The following is a 23,777-nucleotide window of genomic DNA, read 5'->3' as shown; positions in this document are numbered from 1 at the left end:
GCATGTGTAGTAATGTGGTGGGTGGTGTCAGAGTGTGTGTGTGTGTGTGTGTGTGTGAGAGAGAGAGTGTGAGAGTGAGGAAACAGAGCAGGTGTAATGTTTGCTTTCTGGAAAAAATTTGTAGTTTCTAATTACAGATGCATATTTGTACTTATAGTGCACTGGATGTCAGTGATGTGTTTAATTAGTTTTAATGGTGTGCTGCTTCCTCAAAAGTTCTGTTGTTGACTTTTTGTATAGCACTCCACAGTTCCACTTTTTATAATTTACAGTTACATTTATGACATTTGTGGTGAAAAGTAACTATATTTATATTAATACTGTACTGTACAATTTTCATGTACTTTTACTTTACATTTGATGCTGTTCTTTTTCTCTTCTCTTCAATGAGGGAAATATTGTATTTTTTACACTAACTAGTTAGTTAGTTAGTTAGATATTTTACAAATAAAACATATGATCATCTTATAAATTATGATCAATGGTTATAGATGAAACTACCCAACAGTATGTAAAGTAGTATTAAGCGAGGTCCACCTCAACCAGCCACTAAGATACTACACTGAAATGTTGCTTGCATGTTAATCAGGAATAATATTCCAATAATATGTACTGTATACATAATAATCTCAAACTCTGAAACAGGCCATTCATTATAATGAGTACTGTTAATACAATTTCTATTTTATTTTGAATGCAGAACTTTCATTTGTAATTTAGTTTTTTTTTAAATTGTGGTGTTGCTATATTATACCATATCCAACCACTAATTATACATTACTTAACTTTATAGCAAATACTTTTTATTTATTATGAAGCAATGTCAGGCTTTTAAAGTCGTCAAAGGCTACACAAATACACTTTATGTGACCTTACAGGAAAAGAAAATATGATGTAAATGCACCGTTCCGCAGGCTAAAAATAGAAATTATTAAAAAGCACCTAAAATCCCTCAGCTCTAATGTCAAGTGCAGATGTTTTCGGATGCGACATGAGGTAATTTGCGGTGTTGGTCGAGATTGATTTGGCTGTTTAGGTGCAGATGTTGTGATGGAGAGGTTTGTCATCGCAGGGATTTTCCACTCTGCTGATGTAAACAGTGTCTGTTGAACAAGGGCTAAAGAGTCCTTTTCTCCCTCGTGGAGACACGGTTCTGAGAGGAATAATCCTCCTCGTGTACAATTAGATTTTCTCCTTTTGGTTAAATAAATACTGTGTCTGTGAACGTAAACACAGATTTACATGTGGCCTTGTGGGTGTCTTGTCTCTCAAAAAGCCTACTGCTACAGCCTGGGCCTGATATTTCTTGTCGAGGCCCAAAGAAAAAAAGAAAAGAAAGAAAGACAGACGAGGCAGAAGTTGGCCAGCTCTAACTTCACGCTTGCTGTTTATTTGTTTTTATAACAAATGGAACCAGCTTCCCGAGTGAAAGGTGAAGTCAGAATTGAATTTGGCTTGCGTTACCGTGGCGATCTGGCAACCGCTCCCATGTCCCATAGGACTGCTCTGGTTGCTGTGTGCCGGGCGCGTGTGTTTGTTATTTAACTGGTGTGTGTCAGCGCTACTGCTCTACGTGCATATTGTGTGTGTGTGTGTGTTTGAGTAGTGGGTGGTTGTAGCAGCATTCACGAGAGAGACATTTTACTAAGCAGACATTTCCCCCTCTGTTTTCACTCTGACCTGGTAGGAGATTGATGACTGAATTGTGGAGTACATGTTAACAGTAACTGGTGATTTATGAAGATACTTAGGGTAAGTGAGGCCGCACAGGCTGGAGGGGAAGAAAAAGATATAGCCTTTTAAGTTAATGCAAAAATATAGCCTTTTTAAGTAATAATTGTTATTACCACTGCAGGGTTTGGAGAGAGGTCTGAGTTAGAGTTGGATGTGCACAAAGTGCAATGTGAAGCTTTTCCTTTTCTGTTGGCCATGTGCCCTCCTTTGTTTTCTGGCTTGTTTCTTTACTCCATGATTCAACATCAAAATTAAAGGAAATATGTACATTTAGATAAATATATGGATGGACTGATATTTAGATTCATTTGGATAGGTAAATTCAAATATTTGAATAAAAAAAAAAGACTTATTCCTGGGTAAACCAGAGTGGAAAACTTCTCTTGGATGAACCCTTGCACTGCAACAAGTGCACTGTGTGTTTTGGCAGCCCTCCTTAGCCAAAGATCCCTCAGAAAAATCCGCATGCAATTTTAGAAGAATCAGATTCTTTCCTTTTCCTTGGCTCGTGAACTCCCTTGATATTATGCACATGGAGAATCCTTCTCTCTATTCAGATATGAGATTCAATCCACTTGGATGTGATCTATAGCATTTTTAAGGAATAAAGCAATTTTGGGGAATACGGAATAGTGCTTCCCCTGGAAGAGGGATGGCTTTCATTTTTTTTTTCAAGGCACCTCTTAGACTGAGTGAAATGTTTCCCCTGTTCGCTCAGGGACGACTTTATTTCTTACCAGGGATTTAACACTCACTCAGTCCCCTCATAAATACAGCGTCCCTCAGCCCTTCGCTAGCCATAACTCATGCACTAACTCTCTAGCTAACTAAACTCATATAGCAGAGCCAACACTTGTTTGTCTTTTACCTCAGCCTTTCTCTCCCACTCTTCTTCTCTGTCTCTTTTCCTCCTCTCAGCTGATTTATACATGACAGAATCTTCTCTGACTACTGTCTCACCAAGCTCCTGCGCTGATCTCCTTGGCCCACTCGTGGAGTGGGTTTTAGAAGAAATGTGCATTTGAATATGAGCCAGCCTAATCTCCTTGAGGCTATTTAGAGTGAGCCTAATGCTCCAAGAATGAGCGAGAACAACAACGGAGAAAATGCGGACATCCCTCTCAGCATGTCACAACACAACTCAGGTCTCCAAAGAACGAAGCAAGTCTTTGATTTGCTGATGAAAATCTCTCTATAAGGCCACTGACATAAAATTCCTGCTTTCAAGGCACCTGTTGAAGTCTTCAGCCTTCTTAGAAAAGTCTTTGTGTGTGGTTTGTTTGTGTCTTTTCTGCCTTTACGGCACCTACCTGTGGAATTTTTACTTTTTTGTGTGTCATTACAATAGTACAATAAATAGCAGACACACAGCAGCTGATAAACTTCCAAGCCATTTCACTTTGAGCAGATGAAAGTGCTCAGGTGGTGTATTACAGTATGGTGGAAGCCTTTACTGATCTTGTGCCGATTGGCATTTTGGGAGGAGACAGTCTTTCTGGCGTGGTTCCCGTATTGGTTGTTAACAGCCTGCTGCTACCTTCTGTTCTCTCAACTCCTCAAGCATCTGAAGACCCTCTGAAGTCAAAATCGCCCATTTTGATGTCTCATGGCAGCACCCGGCGTTTTGTTGTATTTGCGTCTGAAAACACAGGCCCTGCTCGGAGGAATTACCCTCAGCACTTGGTTGGTGTCGGATGGGGGAGGAGGGTATCATTTCTCTTCCCCCCCCCCCATCTCCCCGCTCTCCTTGCTGTCCTTCCTTTCTTTTTGATCTTACCATCAAATCTTCCCTGCTTTTTATGAGTGACGTTTACCCGAGAGCGGCTTGGGAAATGGCTGGATGAAGAAGACGTTTGAGAAAATGCGCCTGAGCAAGCTATCACCTTTGATAAAGCCATAGTTCCAGTGGGAGAGGAAGAAGAAAGCCAAAGAGTAAGAGCATTGTTGGTAATGAAAAATGCCATGCCAGAGGGAGCATCTCTCTGATCCCAGCCTGTTAAACCAACAATGTATGGTACAACAGATACTGCAGTGGTACATCAAGCATTTCTCTGTTGTTGTACCACAATGAGTGTTTGACCCAGAGGACTGATCTGAATCTGGGGTACCACACTGTGCCTTTATTGCACATCAGCTGGGCACCAAATAATCTCATAATACAGCACTCACACATACACAGTGAGTCACACTGGTGCTGCCATCAACATTGGCATACCTTCAGCTGTGTCACCAGTTGGCAAAAGGCTGGCAAGGCACTTGAAAGCACTGCAGAAACAGAAAGAAATAATGGGGAAGTGGAGGGTAGTCGGAGGCACAGAGAGCAAGAAATGTTAGCTTTAGTAATTACTACCTCCATAGAGAAGCAGTGGAGAGGACAGTGAGGCAAGCAAGCGCACGAAGGAGGCCCCGTGTGCAGATAATGAAGGGGTATCATTGTAGCTCTGACAGCGTTAATCTTAGAGTGCTTCACAATGTGTGTGTGTTTCTATCTGGTTGTGTGTATGTTCTGTGCAGCATATGTATATACTGCTGGGGTGTATGGAGGTCGTGGTACAGTAGACCAGTAGACCCTCCAGCCCACCTGACAGCGCAGTTTATCCAACCATGTTGACAGTTGCCGCCTCTCGCAGCTTCTTGAAGACAATTCTGAAACTCTGCAGCCTCCTGTTTATCCTCACAAAAGCACTGGCATCACCTATCAGCACCCGAACTTGTCTTCTTTCTTTAGAAGAGGAAGGAAGAAAAGAGAAAAGCGGAAAAAAGGGGAAGAGCAGTCCAACTTTCTTTGTGCCCGGCTTTTTCTTTTCTTTTCTCCTCTTCCCATTTGAAGTTGTGAGACACTCATTTAAGCCTCATTGCACACCAACGCTCAACACACGAGAAAGTGTTATGAATATGTATCAACACAGCATATGGCAGCAGTAGCGCTGGGACTAGGTGTGTCCAGAAGGGTAGAGTGCTGCCGATGCATTATTCTCCATTCAAATTACTACAGTAAGAATGCAGCGGGGAGCTGAGAGGTGTTCACCACTTCTTTAGACGGGGCAGGAGAAGAACTTGGATCATGCAAAACAGCAGGAACGGAAGAGCTGTGATGAGCACGGTAGTAGGCCAGCTGAGTTTCCTTGATTTGGTAGATTTTTTCGGCAGGTTCAAACCCAGCACTCGCTGACACAAGCGTGATTAAAAGTGATATTTTTGACACATTAGGATGCGCACGGGAAGTAACCTCCTCTAAAGCGTTCATTATTAGATGCATGACAGACCTGAATATTTATAAAATAGGTTTTAATAATTAATAGCAGCAATCTGCTCCCGTAATTCATCAGATTTGCACTTCAACAGAGTATCCGTTTTCACTTTAAAATAATAATAAGAGGAATATTAATGTTGGAGAAATGTAAAACGGGCAGCTGGATACAGCGCAAATAGGCAAGCACTCCATGTTCACTTCTGAGGCTTTGCTTTAACCTGTCACTTTTCAAATAAAATTACATTTTAAGCCGTCAATGCTGCACCGTTTGAAAACCTTCAGTTGTTTGTGCTTGACAATTTAGTGAGTGGCTTCTCACAAATGTGGCAAGTCATGAAGATAAAGATGCAGGAAACAAAGTGGGTTTGGTATAGAATGCAAAAGTAGTTGCTGTGGTTTTATCAAAAGCAAATTTATTTGTTTGAGTCAACTTAGCAGCACTTCCTTTTGTATACTGAGACCCAAAATAGACAGCATTCTTTTTTCCTGTAAAGCAGCTTTGCTTGTTTCATCGTTTCACAGTCATTTTTCTTCTTTTTTTTTCTCCCTTATTGTGAGTGTTGTTTTATCACACCTTCAAATTCAGTCACGGCACATTCCTCCCTCTACTGAACTCCCAGAAACAAGAATGTTCCTGTTTTAGGTGAAAACTGCCACGTTTAGTTCCGCCTCCACTTCACATTGAACTTTTTGGTAAAGCACACTGTTTTAGTGCTGTCACTGATGCAGTGGTGTGTTTATCCTCACTGTGGATCACTTTTTCCTGAGTGTGTAGAAATGTCAGTGTACGTATTTGAGTGTGTGTATGTCAGAGCAAATGACGTGACCTGCAGCCACTAGATGGAGAGGAGCAGAAGGAGAGCACAGAACACAATACCCTGCTGTCTACAACCCTGCAAGCAGGCGCGCAACAAACAAACACACACTTAATATTGGCTACAGCCACTTAACACGGTTAAGTTTACAGTGTATTGTGCACATATCCACAATTTCTCAGCCACACACGGACACACATACACTTTAAATTGTCATATATCATTTCAGCCCTATTGTCACTTTCATCCTGCTTATCAGAAAAGTAAAACTAAAGATCTGGCAGCAGAGTCACAGCCACAGGGTCTAAAAAATGCAAATATCTGGAGCAGGAAGAGACATTCTCATCACTTCCTCTGCTAGCCCTACAAAGAATGTGTTTTGATCAAAATTTAATTGTACTTCATAAGAAGAAAACATTGAACATTGAAAGTGTAGAATGTGAAAAAAAAAACTGAATGTGTTTGAAAAAGTGATTTTTAGCAGCTATGGGTCATTTTTGGAGAAAGAACCTGCCCAGGATGACATTTTAACGGGCACCTGTGATTCATTCTACCGCATATAAAGTCTAAAAGAGGAAAAGTCTGTCAGGCAGAGCAAATTTTTTAATGGTAGCCAGGGATCGATGTTGTCAGCGCAGGCATCCTGTCTGGAAATACATGCTTTTTTGGGTAAATGTCACCTCCTTCTTTCTTTTCATGGAGAGAGAGAGGAGGAAAAGAGCAAAGGGTGGCAAAGGAGGAGGTGTGTGGGGGGGAGGTTAAGAGGTCAATGAGATCTGAGGCAAACATTCCAAACCAGGCTGAATTTAGGGAAATTGCTTTAAAAACATTGACTCGCACTCTCATTCACAAGGCCCCCATATCTGAAAAACAAATTTGAAACGTAACCTTGGAAATCAATTAAGAAGTCCCCGGGAGCTTGAGAAAAAAAGAAGGGAAAGGTCCACCCTTCTTTTTCCTTTTCCCCCTCCCTACATGTCTTTTCCTCTCCTCTACTTAACAGGGACTTGGATCTGCCCATCAGAACACTGCTTTGTGTGAGGAGGCTTTGTCAGCGGGGGCTTTATTTAATTTTTTTTAACGGCAGAGTGCCTTATATGCTGTCAAAATGTCTTAAGAGTCTTATTAAAGAAATGCCACAGCTCATTTCCTTGTAATGCAATTCATATGCTGGTGAAAGGGGGCATGTCTAAAGATCTAAACAGCTTTGCTTTTTAGGCTTCACATTAGGGGTTATCTGTGAGGGCTTGTCATTGATTGACATTATCTGGCCTGACAGGGCCTCATATCAAGGTTAACCTCATGGACAAAAGTGCCACCCGCATGGACACACAAACACACTCTCTCTCCCACACTCGTAGTCAAATAAGGCACGCTCTCTTCAACTTCCTGTTGAGAGGGGTGCCACAAATGTGTGGCAGCTTCGTCTGTGTGTGTAAGCCAGGTGGAGATTTCCAGACTTAATTGATAACTAATGGAGCGGCGTGTGCTGAGTTTACCCTGGAGGATTGACACAGTGTGTGTTTGCGTGTGTGCGTGTGTGTGTGTGCGTGTCCTGTGGAGAGATAGAGGGGGTAGGTGATGGTAAGAGGATGGGGATGACTTACTCAGCAGTGTAGCTCCAGATTCTTGTGAATTAAATATGGCCCCAAAGATAATGACATGGAGTGACACACACCAGTCCAGCGGCTCCTGACCTCTTTGGCCGTTCACCTCGCTATAGCAGAAAGTGTGTAACTAACACTCGTATGAGCACAACACACACACACTCACACACATCTCCCCTTCTCCCTCCCAACAAGCCACAAAGGCGAAGAGAGATCCCCGTGACCAAAATACAACTGAAGCAGTTAATCTGTACAGATATTAGCTCAAGGGCCCTTGAGAGGTGCACCGCTGAGCCCCTTCTCCACTGTACTACCCACACTGCCTTGCTGCCGCACCAAGCGCAGCAACCATGAGGGAGGGACACAGGGTCGTCTGCTCATTTACCATGGTGGTTGGCTTATCAAATTGCACTCCTGGTGTCTTGAAACTGAACATGGGAGCTCAGCTGCAAAACAAAGCTGCAGGAATAAATTTCCCTTGTTTGAGTCTGAAGAAGCATGGGACTGTGTGCAATTGTGTATTTTTTTAAAGGAAAGTCTTTGCCTTCCGCAACACAAACACTTGCACATAAATTAAGTCGTCATCTGGCGCCAGCTGTGAGTCCAGATTTGATGTACAATTTTAACAAGTTAGCCGTGTGTCCCATGAATTACCCTAAGCAGCAAACTCAATAAAAGTTGGCTGTTTTGGTACGTAGCTGTCAGAATGGTTCTTGTCACTCATGTCAGATTGTTTTTTTTCTCCCTTAGACCATTTTAGGCTGCTTGTCCTCTGTTCTGGAAAACACCATAATTACCCTGTTTGTGATGAAGCCGGAGGGCGTATTTGTCCTTAGATTTCAACTTTCCTGCCTGATTGCCCCCAAGTTCAACGTCTTTCCTCTTCCGTCTGCACTTGAAATATACATTGTTTTCTTCAGCCATTGTCCTGTGCAGTCAGTCTGTGTGTTACTGGGGCCGCTTGTGTCTGCCTTTGTCCTGCAGCGTCTTCTTTGTGTTCTGTAGCGGTGTGACGGGAGCGTGGCACTTGGCTGAGGGCTTGTGTTTGATAACAGCCCGTGGACTGAGCTGAAGTGTAATAGTCCAAGTGGGTCCTTCAAGGTCGGCACCCCCAGAAAGACAACACACAATGTGCAAGGTCACATTCTAGACTAAAAGCAATAAGTGCTTTATTGATAGAAAAAAAACAACAAGCAGGCAGATGTGCAACCAACTGATTAATAATAAAATACATTTGTGGGAGAGAGAGGGACAGGGGAGAGGGTAGGGGGCAGGGAAGAGAAGACAGCTACCTCCTGACTGTATGTCCGTGTGTGTGTGTGTGTGTGTCTAATGTATGTGTGTGATTGCATGCATGCATGTACAGTATGTTTCGCAGCACAACATTGATCCTGTAGTGGAACCTAAAAAAATCTATTAGAAATCCAGTGGTTAAAAAAAGAACAAAATGTGACAGATTGGTGCTGGTGGCTGGTTTCCCAGGCGCACAGTCTCTCTCTGTTCATGCCTGAATCATTTCCTATCATTACTGCAGTTTGTGTGATGTGTAAAGTACAGTGTGAAACTACTGTTTAAAAGAAGATCACAAACAACTCACTTCTCCTGTTTTGACAGTAATCTACGTATCATATATATCATCAGTGTCATGTTTTATGACAGAGACAACAGTCAGTGTAGGTTCCTTTTTTCCATTCAGCCACTTTATGAACAATGTGCCTTTTGTACTGCGCCTGCTGTGCTATTATCTTTTTATGAAAATAAGCAGAAGGTATTGGACTGTCGTCATCTTTTATGTGCCTTTATCATTCTTTCTCTCGTGCTCTCTCTATCTCTTGTTCTCTCTCTTCCCTAACCTGGCAAACCTGCCAAGTGAGTAGAGCTCGAAAGTGGATCAGTTAGTGGCAGATTTAGATTTGAGGTGGGGAAAGCTAAGTCCCAGTCCCAGCCAAACCTGTTTCTTCAGAAAGACTCTAAGGGACCAGAGGGCTGGGAGATTTCCATATGCTCTGCCACCCTCTTCCCCTCCGTGATCACCTACAGTGAGTCTCCCCCCACCCTTTTTGCTCCTTGGTAGTGTATACCCACCTTTACAGCCTGCTTTCTAAATCCCTTCTCTACATAAACTTCTCCTCAGATGTACCCACCCCTAAACCCCCATCTATCAACTAGTTGGCAGTGGCATTGTTTTTAATCATCAGAACCTCAAAATTATTATTATCGCTTCTGATGCGGCAATTAAAACTTCAGGTCAGAGGCACAACGAGCGGTGATCAGCAGCCGAGCTGAGAAGTTTTAATTAGACGATCAGAACCATTAATGCACAAAAAAAAGGTGTGCGCTGGGAAATTAACGGGAACGTCTTAATCAGGGTTAGCGACTCCGAAGAGGAGTCAAGTGAACAGAGAGCAAAAAACAAATCATTTCCGCACCACTGGGACAAAACTCAATTAAATATGCATGCGGAAAAATGGAAATTTCTCAGCATCGGCTGCACCGACTGTTGGAAAACTGTGGCAAAATCTCACGGCGGGGTCGCCGACCTGCTTATTGTTATTCTTGTGTAATAAAAATGAGAGAGGGGCCAGATGCTGGGGTCTGGGTGTCGTGGCGTAGTTGTCCATCAGTGGCTTTCCGCTTGACTTCCTTGCGGCTGCCGCATCCTCTCTACCATGCAGGGGGAGAGAGAGAAGAGGAAAACATTCTCTTCCTGCAAGCCGTAAATTTACAAAAATAAAAACATGGTAATTTTGAAGTGTGTCTGTGTATGTTTGCCTGTGTGGCTCAGTGATTTCACTGAAACACACATGCACTCACACACTCTCTCACACATACATCTCCCTTGAGAGCCAGAGACACAAAAGGTTCACTGAGCTACACACAGGGAGCTGCAGCCTTGTCGATTAATCTGCCAAAGGTTCATAAAGTTATAACAGGGCTTTTTTAAAGAGCTACAGGAACTCTTGGTTGAATATTGTAAAATAATTCTGAGCTGAACAGACATCTCCCAGACCCTGTTTGTATTAATTAACTCCTGATATTGCAGGGGGTTTGTCCCAGTGTCAGTCATGTTGGAACTCAGCAGGAATCTACAACAAGCCCTGTACCTGTGTTTGATTAGGTGAAGACATAAGCTTCAGTTTAAACAGGTAATATCTACCTCTCTTATGTACAGACCCTCCTGTGTGCTCGCTCCATACAAACTGCAGGGAGTCGGTGTGTTTATGGTGCAGCACTGCACTTTGAATAAGCAATAAAGTCAAGTTATTCAATTTTCTATATGTTGTATATGTGGCTTTACATCTTCCATAAGATGATTACAGGAGCATTTTGGACATAAGCTGCCTCATCTTGTATGTCAGAAGGAGGTAAAGCCATGACCCTGCCAGTCACAACCACTGTTAACTCCCACATCCTTTACCCGTAGCTGCCTTGATTACAGTCTGTGCACGTTCACACAAATAATGCACTTCCAACAGCGTTATTAGGATTTGAAACACCACTTGATTGGGCATGATATCATTCTGGCACACAAACAGAGACTCTGCATCAAAAACCAACAAGACCTGTGGGGCTTAGAGCTGTGGAAGAGTAAGTTTGTCAGTGCGGAGGGCTAGATTTGAACACAAGCTGTGTCATCCAGCGCTGAGAAGAAACAGGACCCGAAAGAACTTTGATGCACTTATTTTTGACTGAAGATGAAAAAGAACCTGACCTCTTCCAAATGTATTCAAAATAGTTTCTTGACTTTTTCCTCAGGTTTTGGCCTTATACAGACAGTACATGGCGCTCCTTTGTGGCCCTGCACTGTTTCCAGTAAAAATAGTGTCACAGTTAACATAAGCAGTTGGAAAAATTAGTTTCAGCTGTTGTGTTCAAATTCAAACCTGTCTATTTTTTCCAACTCCCAGTGCTTGCTGAGGTGTCTCCTCCTTGACAATTAGCACACCAGGCTAAAACAGACTGTAAATAATGTCCAATGCATGTGACAGTGTTGTTTTTCTTTCTGATATTCATTAATAAGGCAGAATGCTTACTGGACTCTCAGGGAGGTGGGGGAGTTGGTCCCAGAGGGAAAAGTTGTTCTTTCATGTAGGTCCCCACTGATTTTATCTCATTGTACGCTATCATGCACACAAACGACTTGAGGTAAACAGCTTAGTGTTACCATAGCGATCCCTATTGTAAGCAATGGCAAAAAGCTGCTGTGGACAGAAACCCTCAGCATAAATAATAGTTTAGACAGCTTCCATAAACCATCGAACCATAGCATGTTCCTCCTCACGGGAAGCTCACAATATTAAATTTGTTTTTAAGCACGTATTCCTTTAAAAAGAAAACACTGAATATGTGCTTAAGATGTCTGATAATATAGTTAGAAGCCTGCTTAGATACTCAGCCAGTAGCATTTGGTCCTCTACTCACGCTCCTTATTGTTAACAGAAAATCATACATAAATACTCACTAATGGAAAGAAACAACTGTGTAGGGGTCATTTCCTACAAGGAGCTTGAGATTGCAATGCAAAGGAAATCGGTAGTTAAAGCATGAAATACTGAATGCAGTAAACAGAAAAAATGACCTCCACTGCAACACCCAAATGACCTCAATCTTCCTTTGTAGAGTATTTCTGAAAAAAAAACTTGAAAATTTATGTCTTCCACTTCCTAATAGTTTTTCCAGCTGATTCCTTTTTTTTTTTTTTTAAATTGCTGTCTTCTAAAAGGTGACCCTTTCACCCCCGCCTGCAATTGTCTAACACTAAATTGTACAGTAATGTGCAGCTGATATACGGCCCACTCAAAACTACATAATTCCTGAAGTCATTGTTTTAGAGAGGAAGCCTGCAATGTAAATACAGTAACTGAGAAAGCATGTGTGGGGAGCACGAGGTGCATTGTCTGGCAGTGGGGTGATCTGTAAACTCCCTCAAATTGTATATCCTCTAATGATTCCACAGCTTTGCAAAAGAAAATGAAAACAGGATTTTATGTTGCACCGATGTGATTTACATAATGCTGGCAATGCCTCACACATGATTGTGCTTGGCTTTATGGCTGAGGGAAAATGAAGAGGCTCGTACTCATTGTTATAGAGAGTGAATTGAGTCTTTAAGATAGAACTTTGTTACCTCTAATATCACATATTTTTGTCTGCTGAAATGGTGTGTCCATAGCTCAGTATAGTATATTATCTTAACCACAGTGTGGCTGAGTTAAGATTCAATACAACTCCACACAAGAAGAAATATGTCTGCTGTGGCGGGCTCTTTAACTGTTTTCACAGAGCCTCAACTGACAAAGCTTTACATACTACCAAATAAAAACAGAATACACGTTAACATGCTTGTCTGATCCATGGTGATTTGACTGCTTTTTTTTTTTGATAGCATAAATACTGTGCTACTCACGGTCACCTCCTCCTTGCTTTTTAAAAGTTATTTACAACTTGATAATGATCTGGACTCGATTTTGAGTCCGGAAAATGCAGTTGTAAGGTGAACTTTGGTGGCTCTGGAAATAAAGTGAAAGGTACTAGAGTGCATTTTCTGCCCTAAAAAGGCAGCTCTGGATATGGAATGCCACAGGCAGCTGTTCCTGCCTCATCAGAGGACATGTTATAAAGATAGCCCCACTTGGGTTGAAATAATGCCACCCATTCCTGCCCCAAAGCACACTCTATCATGCTCTATTGTTCAGAGAGGCTGCACTGGGGGAAAAAATGTTGAGACTGTGCAGTATGTCTTGTTAAGTAAAGATATGTAAAGCACTGTAACTACAACATTTTTTGTTCGATGTACCCATGTTACTGTCTTGGCTAGATCAACAGTAAAAGACAGCAGAGGGTTGAAAGAGCTTATATACACGGCTTATTATTTTCCTTTTAATAAAGTGAAACCAGCAGCTTCTACCGAAACAGTTATTGAGTCTAATCCCGCAGAATAGCCAACATGAGAACACGGCTCCAAAAAGCCCAAAAGTGCTCAGCATATTCACTCCACATCCTGACAGCTTTAATGCTCTGCAGCCCCCCACTCAGTGGCAGGACCACAGCCTCTTGAGGTGAGAGTGAAGATAACATTTCACAGTGTCTCTATGCGCTGTCATGTGAAGGATTATGTAGCCGTGTATTTGCTGCTTGTAGTACCGTAGGGGGTCTGATACCTATCTGCCAGTGATTTCAGCTGCGTGCGCTTTTCTTTCGCCTTTTTTTCACCACTGTGTTAAACTCTGAGCTGACCGAAGAGGTGTGACTTAGAAAGATATGTACAGTATCTCTGTGTGTCCTTCTAGTCTTGTGCTGTTATTGTTAAGTGCTTTTGGATGTTATTAATAGCAGCAGTCACTGTTGTTCTATGTTGTTTTTCCATTGTGATTTCTAAAGCCAGTACAAGTTACACATGGAAAACCTGGTTCTTTGTTTCTGGTGATACTGAAAGCGAAACTGGCCCTCATTTAAAAAGCCTGCTTACTGAGTTAAAAGTGAAATTTAACCTTAACGCAGATAACTGTGACAGTGAACAACTTATCTCATATCTTTTTTTTCTTTGTTCTTGTTTCCATCAGCTGAAAGGAGTTTATGCACTGAAACGACCTCAGGAAAATCCAAGATGGCCGCCAAAAGGAAAGGTGGCCTAAAACTCAATGCTATCTGTGCCAAGCTGAGCCGCCAGGTGGTGTTCGACAGCAGCTCCCAGAATGCAGAGGGAGACCAGAGTGTAGCAGACAACAGCGAGCGTGGCAGTTCCCACTACGATGACAATGAGACCAACTTCCCTGAGAGCCTGAGCCTGACTCAGAGCCTAGAGGAGGACCAGAAGAGACGCGAGGCCATCGAAAAGTGGGTCAACGGTGAGTACGGCGACGAGCCGCCAGTTCCTGATGATGAACAGGAGCAAGAACTCAAAGTCAGCACTGACGAAGATGCCCCTCCTGAGGGCGTGTACATGGTACAGCCCAAAGGCTGCAGTGATGATGAAGAGGAGGCTGAGCCTGTGGCAAGGTCTCGGGATGGTAGTTTCCATGACAACAAAGAAGTTGAAGACAGGCCTTCAAAAGATGACACCTACATGCCGCCAAGTGAGGCCCAGAGTCGCCAACCACCTTTCTCCTCTCCAGGTACATCTTGACTCTCTGTCCTCCAATCAGTTTCCTTCTGATACCCCTGCCAGAGTTATACTTGACCCTTTTTATACTTAAACTTCTACTAAACTATCTTAAACCTGCACTACCTTTGCCCTTCAAATCATTACACTCCATAGCATTACGGGGCAAAGGCTTAGATAGACGGTTGGTGACATTACCACATCCACATAAGCTTAAGTGTGCCAGTTGCTGGAAAAAAAAGCTCTAGAGTTACATTAGGAATAGCCAGTGACATTATTACCCTAAAGACAGATTCAACTGGCAGGCCAGGGGGGAAAACAGGAACTTGTCAGTGTGTGGTTAACTGTACAAAGAAATTCATAAATGGAGTAGGCTTACAATGTAAGGCCGTTTATGTACTCTCCCAGCAGCTGTGGGCCAAGAGCGCATGGCAGGACCAGGCTAAGCTTCATATTACACCCAGGATTACACATTGAGTCTTTGATTTTCTCTAAGCTCACTAAACTTAGCCACTGCTTCAAGCTCCTCTATTACATGGAGTTGTAGTCTGCCGTGGAGGAGTTCAGGTTTTTTTCACAGTTGTCAAATCCAAGAGATCTATTGTCAGATAAAGTCAGAAGTTATATTGCAATGCCATATCACACTTAAGTATGTTATTATCTCCTCACAAACAACACTGGCTCCATGTATTTATTGTTAGCAGACATGAACATATTTTAATAAATTCCTTAATACTATGTGCTCCTGTAAATGACTCATAATAACCCCTGTTTAATTGTGACATGATGTTCCCTGGGTATAATTCACTGATTATCAAATAGATAAAGCTGGCAGAGACTTCCAACAGTCACTCTGAAGTAGCAACCGTATGTGTTAACAGCACAAACAATGTTTTAAGAAAGTACCGTTTACAGTTATATGCTTTGTGACCCTTGAAACTAGACACATACGCACTATAGGAGAGACTGGCCTTTGTATAGCAGAAGTTAAAACACAGAGCTGTAAAAAAGGAAAAAAAAGACATTGCTCGGTTATATGAATAGATAAAGCCCTTTTCACAGACACCGAGAAAAAAACCCAGCAATTTGGAGGTGAGACCGGTTGTTGCGGTACAAAACAAGTTTTGTTTTGTGCTTGCTCACCTCAGTTTAACAGTTTTTTGGTCTTTCATCTAGGTTTAGCTATCTACCTCACAGTCATGTACACATGCTCCTTTTTGTCTACATTTCTTTTTGTTTTCACTAACTGCACAGCAGTAGCTCTGGCCACATACAGAATTGGGGGCAGGGTCTTCTCAGAAAATGAAGCAGGTTTCATTTCAGAGGCAAATGAAAAAGGCTTTGTGGTTTTAATTAGTCATTTTGTGTTTATTTCATGGCCATAAAAAAGCCTGTCTGTAAATATGTATTACTGTTGTGTAGCAGGCCTACACCTTTCCCTCCACTGGCTCCCTTACTACTTTACATCTCACAACAAAGCCAGACTGTTTAAAGACTGCGGGGAGAGCACACTGCATCAGTTGCAAATCTTGTCTTTAGAGTGTTTTTTTTTTCAGAGTTGCTCTTTGTTGATTGTAACTAGGGCATCTATATTGCCATGTTTCTGCTCAGCTCACAATTAAAACATTTTTCCCCCTCTCTCTCTCTCTCTCGCCGCTGTCTTTCAAAGGCTGATGCGGAGTGCACGTAATTATGCATATAAACATAGTGGCTTAATTATCTCTCACAACATCAGTGACAATGTAATTAACAAACATTGCAAGATCAATGAGAGAAACTGCGACCTTCAAAACATTTAACTCCTCACATTGAGGCATCGTGCGGATTTCCTATCAGTGCAAAACCCCAGAATACTTTTCCTAGATAATTTAGATGTCGCATTAGAGCCCTCATAAGCCAGTCAATGGAAAAACCAATGAATAAAAACTATGAAAGCAATGACAGAGATGCTCATAGCGATGGATCAAACAGGCTTGACCATGACTTCCATTTGCAATTCTGGGTTCACTGTAAAAGGTTATTGTTCATTTCAAGCTGTTTCAAAGCCCTCTCTATTTACTGGCTGTTAATTAACTAACCAAACAGCGAGGAAGTTTGAAGCTGCGTACAGTTTTGTGCGTGTCAAATTAGTCCAAACAAATGCACATAATGTCATTTATTCAAAGCAACTTTTTATTAGGATACCACTGTCCATTTAAACACAACACACTTAAACTAATTCACTAACATGAACACAAATTGCTTTTTAAAACTCTATTTAAATGATTGTACCATATAAAATAATTCTCTGTGTTCTCTGCACTGCAGTCCACTGAAAACACTGCATGTTATTAAAACGTTTTTTTAACCAAATGGTTTACATTGTGCATGTGTGGTTCAAAACGGACACCCTTTAGAGGGTATTCAAACTCTAGATTAGTCCATATATAGCCACTAGCATGCACCTTTATCATCAGCAACACCTCTGCCTCTCAGTCCTGTGAGCAGAGAAGCTATGCCACACTGATGGCCATGTTTGGTCACCCAAAAGGAGATATAATACCCATCTGTTATCATATCTGGGAGGGAAAATGTGGCCTAATTGCCTCAAATATAGACAAGGCAGGTCTGTGTCGCGTGCTGGATTTTGCTTGCCTGAAGTGTCAAGATTAGAAACCACTTCTTTGTAGATTTTCCAGTGACATCAGAGAGAGTGTAGAGGGAAATCTAGCAGGAGAAAAATTATTAGAGATAAAGACAAAGAGAGGTTTAGTTTTTTGTTTGTTTTTTTTGGTTGAGGGTGGGTGGTAGTGGTGGGGCCAGTCCCACCTTAACCCATACCGAGTTTCCCACCCGGTGTCACATGACATCATTAAGAGGCAGCCAGATAGGACTTGAGTAGAAAACTCATTTACATCGTGTTTTAGAAAGGTTATCTCCTGTCAGTCCCAGTCATAATCCTTTCAAGTCCAATCATTTGCCTTTCATTGATAGCACGTCACATGGCTCCACTGATGAATAAAGAGACTCGACTAATTTTTTGAAGAAGGCGATGATAATACCCTACGCAAATAGAATTTGAAAAAAGGGATATTGGTGCTCCCATGACAGAAACCACTAGTCTGTCTGCAATAATTAGCAATTGACCCAGTTGACCCACAAAAATTATAGATGTTTTCTTTAATTTGATACCTACTGCAAAACAGCAGTCAATAGGCATAAAGCTATTCACAGTCAGTACAGAATCAACTGTGACAATTTTCTTATTAGTGATCAGAATGATTCAGATTTTCTTTATTTGGAAAGGTTTTAATATGATTCCCATTCAATGATGTTTATTCTACCATCCTCTTTTTAAATATCATTCCTCCCTCAGTAAAGTGTAGTTCCATTTTCTGACTCATACTGGTGTGGGCGGGTCTGCCCTAACTTTAGAGCTATATGATATACCGTGACCTGAGACACCCTTATAAATACAGTAGCAGTAAAATCCATCCAAGCACTAAGGTTATCAGCACCTAAATTAAATGAAAAGAATGTTCAGCCATTACATTTTACATGGACATGTTGAGATGTCCCTTCAGTGATCTGTTATGTATATCAGCTAAACAACTTGATGTACGGTATAAGGTAAATTGTAGTGTACTCAGCAGTAGATTCTTGTATATACAGTATGTCACTCTGTGGTTTAAGCACATGTAAAAACTTTGATAAAATGATCTGTGGCAATCATGCAGGTATTTCCTCTCAAATACCTGATCCATTTCTCTTAAATTTTTCATGCCCTTTCGATCCACCAGATACTCTTTCATACTGATCCACTGCGCAGAGGAGCAACCCCAACACAGTGAATGGAAATTTGGGGATTATTTTACATGCTGCACATGAGATGTGAATAGCAGGGCACAGTGACTGATTTAGCAATAACTGAGAAATCTGAGACAAGAGCAGAAATATTTGTGTATTAATTACCCGGGTGGTAGGTGGTATTACCTCTCACCACCTTATCTGTTTTCTGGTAATGAAAAAAGCAATAAAACAAATAAAAAAAAAAATTGCACTGTGACTGTGCCAAGGAGGAGTTAAGAAGGCCAAAGCTTTTACATGAGCCAGGTAAAATGATCATCTGGTGCATTACTAGCATGTCTGTGTTCTGGTTCCTGCCTAACATAAGAACTGACACAACAGATTTTTGGAATTGAGTTTGATCAGCAAAGACAACTGTCTGGGAAATGTTTCCTCAAGAGTCTCTCTAGTTTTCTGTCTGTATCTTTTCCTTTCTGTCCATGCTCCTCTTTTTTATGCAGAAGTTTGTCCCTCCACTGCTTTCAGGCCAAATCATTTTTCCCTTTTCCCCACTCTCTGACCCCTTGCACTAACCTGGATGAAAGTTAATGGGCCAGAATTAATCTCTGCATAATGCAATTAAACTATACATTGACTATATTTCGCCTATGTCCTTGGGGAAGTTGTCCAATTTAATGGACTCTTAAAATGAAAGTGATGTTTCAGTTCACAAATGTGTAAAAAGACGAAAGGAGGAAATAATTTGTTCTTTTCACTCTTGTAGGTTACACAATAATCATCATATTTTTAAATACCTTACACCAAGCTTCAAGGGAGATTTTATGAATTGCATGCTATAATTTCTCATATATATATATATATATATATTGATATATATATATATATATATGTGCATGCGTAGAAATTTGCTGGGGAAGAAGATTTTTTTCTAAAGCTTCCCCTATATATTTTTGTCTCACATATGGTCTCTTAATGTGGTATGTATTTCTGTAAAGGTTATTCTGATTAATTTAGAATTGCTGTGTTATTACAGTAGCATAACATGATGAGCATAGAAAATCAAAGGTTTGTTTGTTCAGTGTGTCTTTTGGTACAGTCACCCGCAAATTCTGCAGGACTGACTTATAGTGCAACCAAAACAGGAAGAGCATTGCCTCAGACTGCTTGTCTGTAGACACATAAATACACAGACATGTACAGGTGTTGTTGTAGCTTGCAGTGCAGAATCACTTTTCCTGTTGTTAAATTTACAACAGTTCTAAAAAAACAGCAAGTCAATTATAAGAATGTATTGCTATATAATGTAGTAGTAGTTCTACTAGGTTAGCAGTCTTCCATTGTCACAATGTAGCAGCATGTTTGCCTAAAATGTTGAAGTGAGAGAGCATTGTTTCATTAATTGGGCTGACAAAATATATTCTCCACTTGTAACACAAAACTACTTTGCCAGAGTAGTCCATTTGTAACAAATGTATTTGATGCCAAACAAATAAATAAATGATCAAATCTAGACTCTTGCTACAAAGCATTGCAACAATGTAACACTTGTCGACCAAGCATCAGTCAATATTAAGCAAGAGAGAACTATTTGGTGGACTGATTGAGTGACATGAATTAGCAGTATTAAAAAAAATAATAAAATAAAAATCTGAAAGTAGTAAGATTTATACATCTTACATAGGAGCTCACCTTTCTTTTTCTCTGTGCAGGAGAAGCATCTGCCCTGCGAGACTATGCAGCCAACACCATGAATGAATTTTTGGGAATGTTCGGTTATGATGACCAGCAGGTAAGGGATGAGCTGACCAAGAAGATCAGCTTTGAGAAGCTCAAAGCCGCTACCTCAGACCCTTCATCCCTCAGCAGTGAGGAGGCCTCACGGCGTGCCCGCTTCTCTAAGTACGAAGAGTACATTCGCAAGCTAAAAGCCGGCGAGACTTTACCTTGGCCCATTCATGCTTCCCCACCCAAACCAGACGACCTCAACTCAAAACTGGCCCAAGACAAGAGCGCTACCATGCTCCAGACCTCCGGGTGCCTCCCAGGGGCCGAGGCACAGATCTACCCCTCCAGCCTGGACCACAAACAGCCAGGAGGACCTCAGCTTGGCACTTCTCAGCCACCAAATCCCGCTCACATCCAGAACATGGTGTCCCGAGCCTCCAAGTATGACTTCTTCATTCAGAAGCTGAAGATGGGCGAGAGTCTACAGCAGCAGAACGGTAATGCTTACAAGCGACCCTCCAAGTATGACTTAGAAAATGTCAAGTTTCTGCACCTCTTCAAGCCTGGTGAAGGCAACCCTGACATGGGCGGTGCCATCGCCTTTAAGACTGGCAAAGTGGGCCGTCCTTCGAAGTATGACGTCAGAACAATTCAGAAGCTAATGCCAGGAAATCCTGAGGCCTCACTGATGCCCAATGTCCTCGCTACAGCACCAGGGAACCCAGGAGCTCCTGGTGTCCCCACCGTAGCCGCAACTGGGGCCAGCATCGCCCCAGGGCTCACAATGGACCAGACGGGACACATAAGCTTCAACGCCTCTGACTACCTGAAGTCCAGCTTTTCCAAGACTGACTCCATCACCACGGGGACTGTGTCCTCTGTTAAGTAAGTCAACTCAAACATCATATAAACTAGAGAGACACCTCCGCCAAGTTTTTAGTCTGTACCAAAATACAAATAGAGATAGATAATACAGATTTTTTGAGATGTACTAAATCTCTTCTATGAATAATAGAATTGTGCAAACTTATAAGCAAGTCACAAGCTTATAATGTGGCTATAGTATCACCCATATGCAAAATGATATAACATTTTAGCATCTGTTAAATTGGTCAGATTTTGAGCTGATTGGATTAAATTTGTAGCTTGATTGGTGAAATAAATCAGTTCAGCAGAATTGAGCAGAAAAGTATAGTGCAACAAAATGGTGGCACTACCAAAAACTAATTCTAACTTCTTATGGCTGAACTTCTGACTAAATGTCATTGAAATCTGTTTAGTGTATCATGAGATACTAGAACTAACAAACAAACAAATAATATAAATGGTGCAGAAAACTTCCTTGGCGGAGTCAACAATAAGGTAATAAAACAGTTCTGTATAAAAATACAGAACTTTGGGGAAAACTTGCCTCTCATCCTTTGTCTAATTGATTATTGTGAGATTTGTGCTTATTGACAAAAATACTGCGTGCCATACTGCATTAGTTTTTTACACCAAAACAATGCATGCGGTTTAAAAATCAGCCTTTTACTGGTGGATTGAAAATATTCCAAGTTCCAGTGGAACACCTTGGAGCTAATGTGAAGCTCACATACACTTAACTGCTACTGTGAGTCAGTTAGCCTAACGCAAAGGTAATTGCTACCTCCACAGCAGCCAACAGGAATGTAGTGTGAAATAGCGCATAGCGCCCAATAGATCCACGACATGATGAGTTGCGAAGGCACATGAAGTGTTTACTCGCTGTAGCACTCCGTGGAGACTGATTTAGCACAGTCATCGCAAAGTGACTGACTTCTTTCGTTTGGCTAGGGTGTAACAACTCTCCCTTTAATTACTTTGGAGCCATGACTAACCTCCCGGCGAGTCACAGGGGCCGACTCTACACTGCCTGACGAGTGCACTTTAAAGGAAGCAAACGAGGGGTTTGGGGAGCTAGCCTACAGTCGTGTGCACTACCAGTAGGAAACAGCTCCCAGAGTCTGTTTGATTGGTTTTGACCTTGTCTCTAGTTAGTCAAGACCTATCAAAGACACTGTTCAAGAGCCCTCAGGCACCTCTCCCTCAGGTTTTGGCCTTTGTCAGGTTGGGGCTCAGAGGAGCTGCAAGCTTGGCTAACTGACCCAGTCTGGTGCTTGTATACAGGGAGGAGAGGGGGTGCTAGGGAGAATGTCTGGCAGCGCATCCTCCCCTCCGGGCCAGATTAACCTCAGGTCATCCCCCGTGTGGAGCTGCTCACATGGAGCTAAATGCCATTTCTGAAAGGGAGCAAGCAGAACCAATACTGTATTATGACTGTCATTCTACAGACAGTACTGCTACCAGCTTTACATCACAGGTGAGAAGAAGCACACAGTGTTCCTCAGCACGCCTCTGTAATGTGATAAATTCCTCTTGATTCCCTGTTTAAGAACTGAATCTGATTGAGCTGAAACTGGTATTGAGTCGATTAGTTTGATCCATATGTATTTAAAGCTGCAGTGTTGTCTTACATCTCTGTATGAAGTGAGTCCAGACTGATTAGAGACAGCTTGACATCGGTATTAGAGCCAAGGCCCTTAGAGATTATTAGAAAAGACCTTTTCAGAGCTTTTCTTCCACATCCCCATTATCCAGTTTTGCATATGAGCACTCACCAAAATACCCCCATAAAAGATTAATGTCCCTTTGCTCTTGCATTTTGCCTTTCATTGGTTGGGAGACCATGCATCAAAGTGTGCGCCTTCCATCCCTGATTCATACGGCACATGAAAACGCTGTTATGCCACAAGAAAATGTATATTGATAGTCCAAAGTTTGGGAGCGGCTTGTAAGTAAATATTGTGTCAGTTTGTTTTTATTAACAACAGGCAGCCCAACCTCACCATTAATCCTGTCTCTTTTGTGTTTGCTGTTGCATTAGGAATGGCCTGCCACCAGATAAACCCGCCAGCGACGACATCAACCTCTACCAGAAATATATTGCCAGGTATGCAAATCCCTCAATGTGCTACACCAATGAAAAAATATACCCAAAACAGAGATGAACCTTTTTTTTTTATGTCTCTGATGGTGTGTTTTATTCAGTGATGTGACTAGACCGTAGACTGGTATGAGAATGTTCTGTGTGCAGTAAATTGATTAAGAAAAGTCTCCAATTTATATGCTGAGAGGGAGTAGAAGGATGAGGGGTAATGAAAGTGAAATGGTTTGATGGTAGCTTACTGTAACTGGTTGAATAAATGCTCATGGTGTGTATAGCACTAAAACATTGAGGGGAACATACAGTAATTCTGTGCAACTCTGTATTGTTAGCTGTGACTGACACAGAGAGGATATGAGCGTAGGCTGGGTTCTTCTTGAACTCTGCCGTTTATTGTTGAACACATGAGGAACTGACTGATCTAAAAAGTCAGTCATTCACACCAACACAGACAAAAACATCAGGGGAGGGGAGGTATCTTGTGTTTCAATGGACACAGAACAATGTCCCCCATTCTGGATTCATTTTGAGCCGACACTAGAAAGGTGATTATCACTTGTTTGTTTATTCCATTTAAAAAGAGAGAAAAACAGCATTTGAAAAGCCAAAGTGGCTTTGGCGTTAATGATTACTTCTCCAAGCCATAACATGAAGGGCACAAATCAAAGCCTTGGCACTGACAGGCACACACACACACACACACACACACACACACATACACACACGTCCTCTTCTGCACACACATACACACACACACACACACACACACACGCACACACACACACTTGCA

General features: G+C 41.8%; 1 protein-coding gene across 3 annotated transcripts in view; it reads left to right on the top strand.

The window, feature by feature from the left end:
• casz1 (castor zinc finger 1) overlaps positions 1-23,777 on the top strand; it is a 70,823-nt gene that overhangs the window by 28,570 nt on the left and 18,476 nt on the right. For all 3 annotated transcript variants that reach the window (XM_035656140.1, XM_035656139.1, XM_035656141.1), the window contains exons 2-4: positions 13,973-14,524; positions 20,007-20,907; positions 22,928-22,993. In XM_035656140.1, the coding sequence (XP_035512033.1) occupies positions 13,973-14,524; positions 20,007-20,907; positions 22,928-22,993 (1,519 nt within the window). The remainder of the gene's footprint in view (positions 1-13,972; positions 14,525-20,006; positions 20,908-22,927; positions 22,994-23,777) is intronic.

Source organism: Morone saxatilis, unplaced genomic scaffold, assembly GCF_004916995.1.
Source record: "Morone saxatilis isolate NCDOM2014 unplaced genomic scaffold, NCSU_SB_2.0 Contig15, whole genome shotgun sequence".
NCBI lineage: Eukaryota > Metazoa > Chordata > Actinopteri > Moronidae > Morone > Morone saxatilis.
This window is presented reverse-complemented; position numbering and strand designations above follow the sequence as displayed.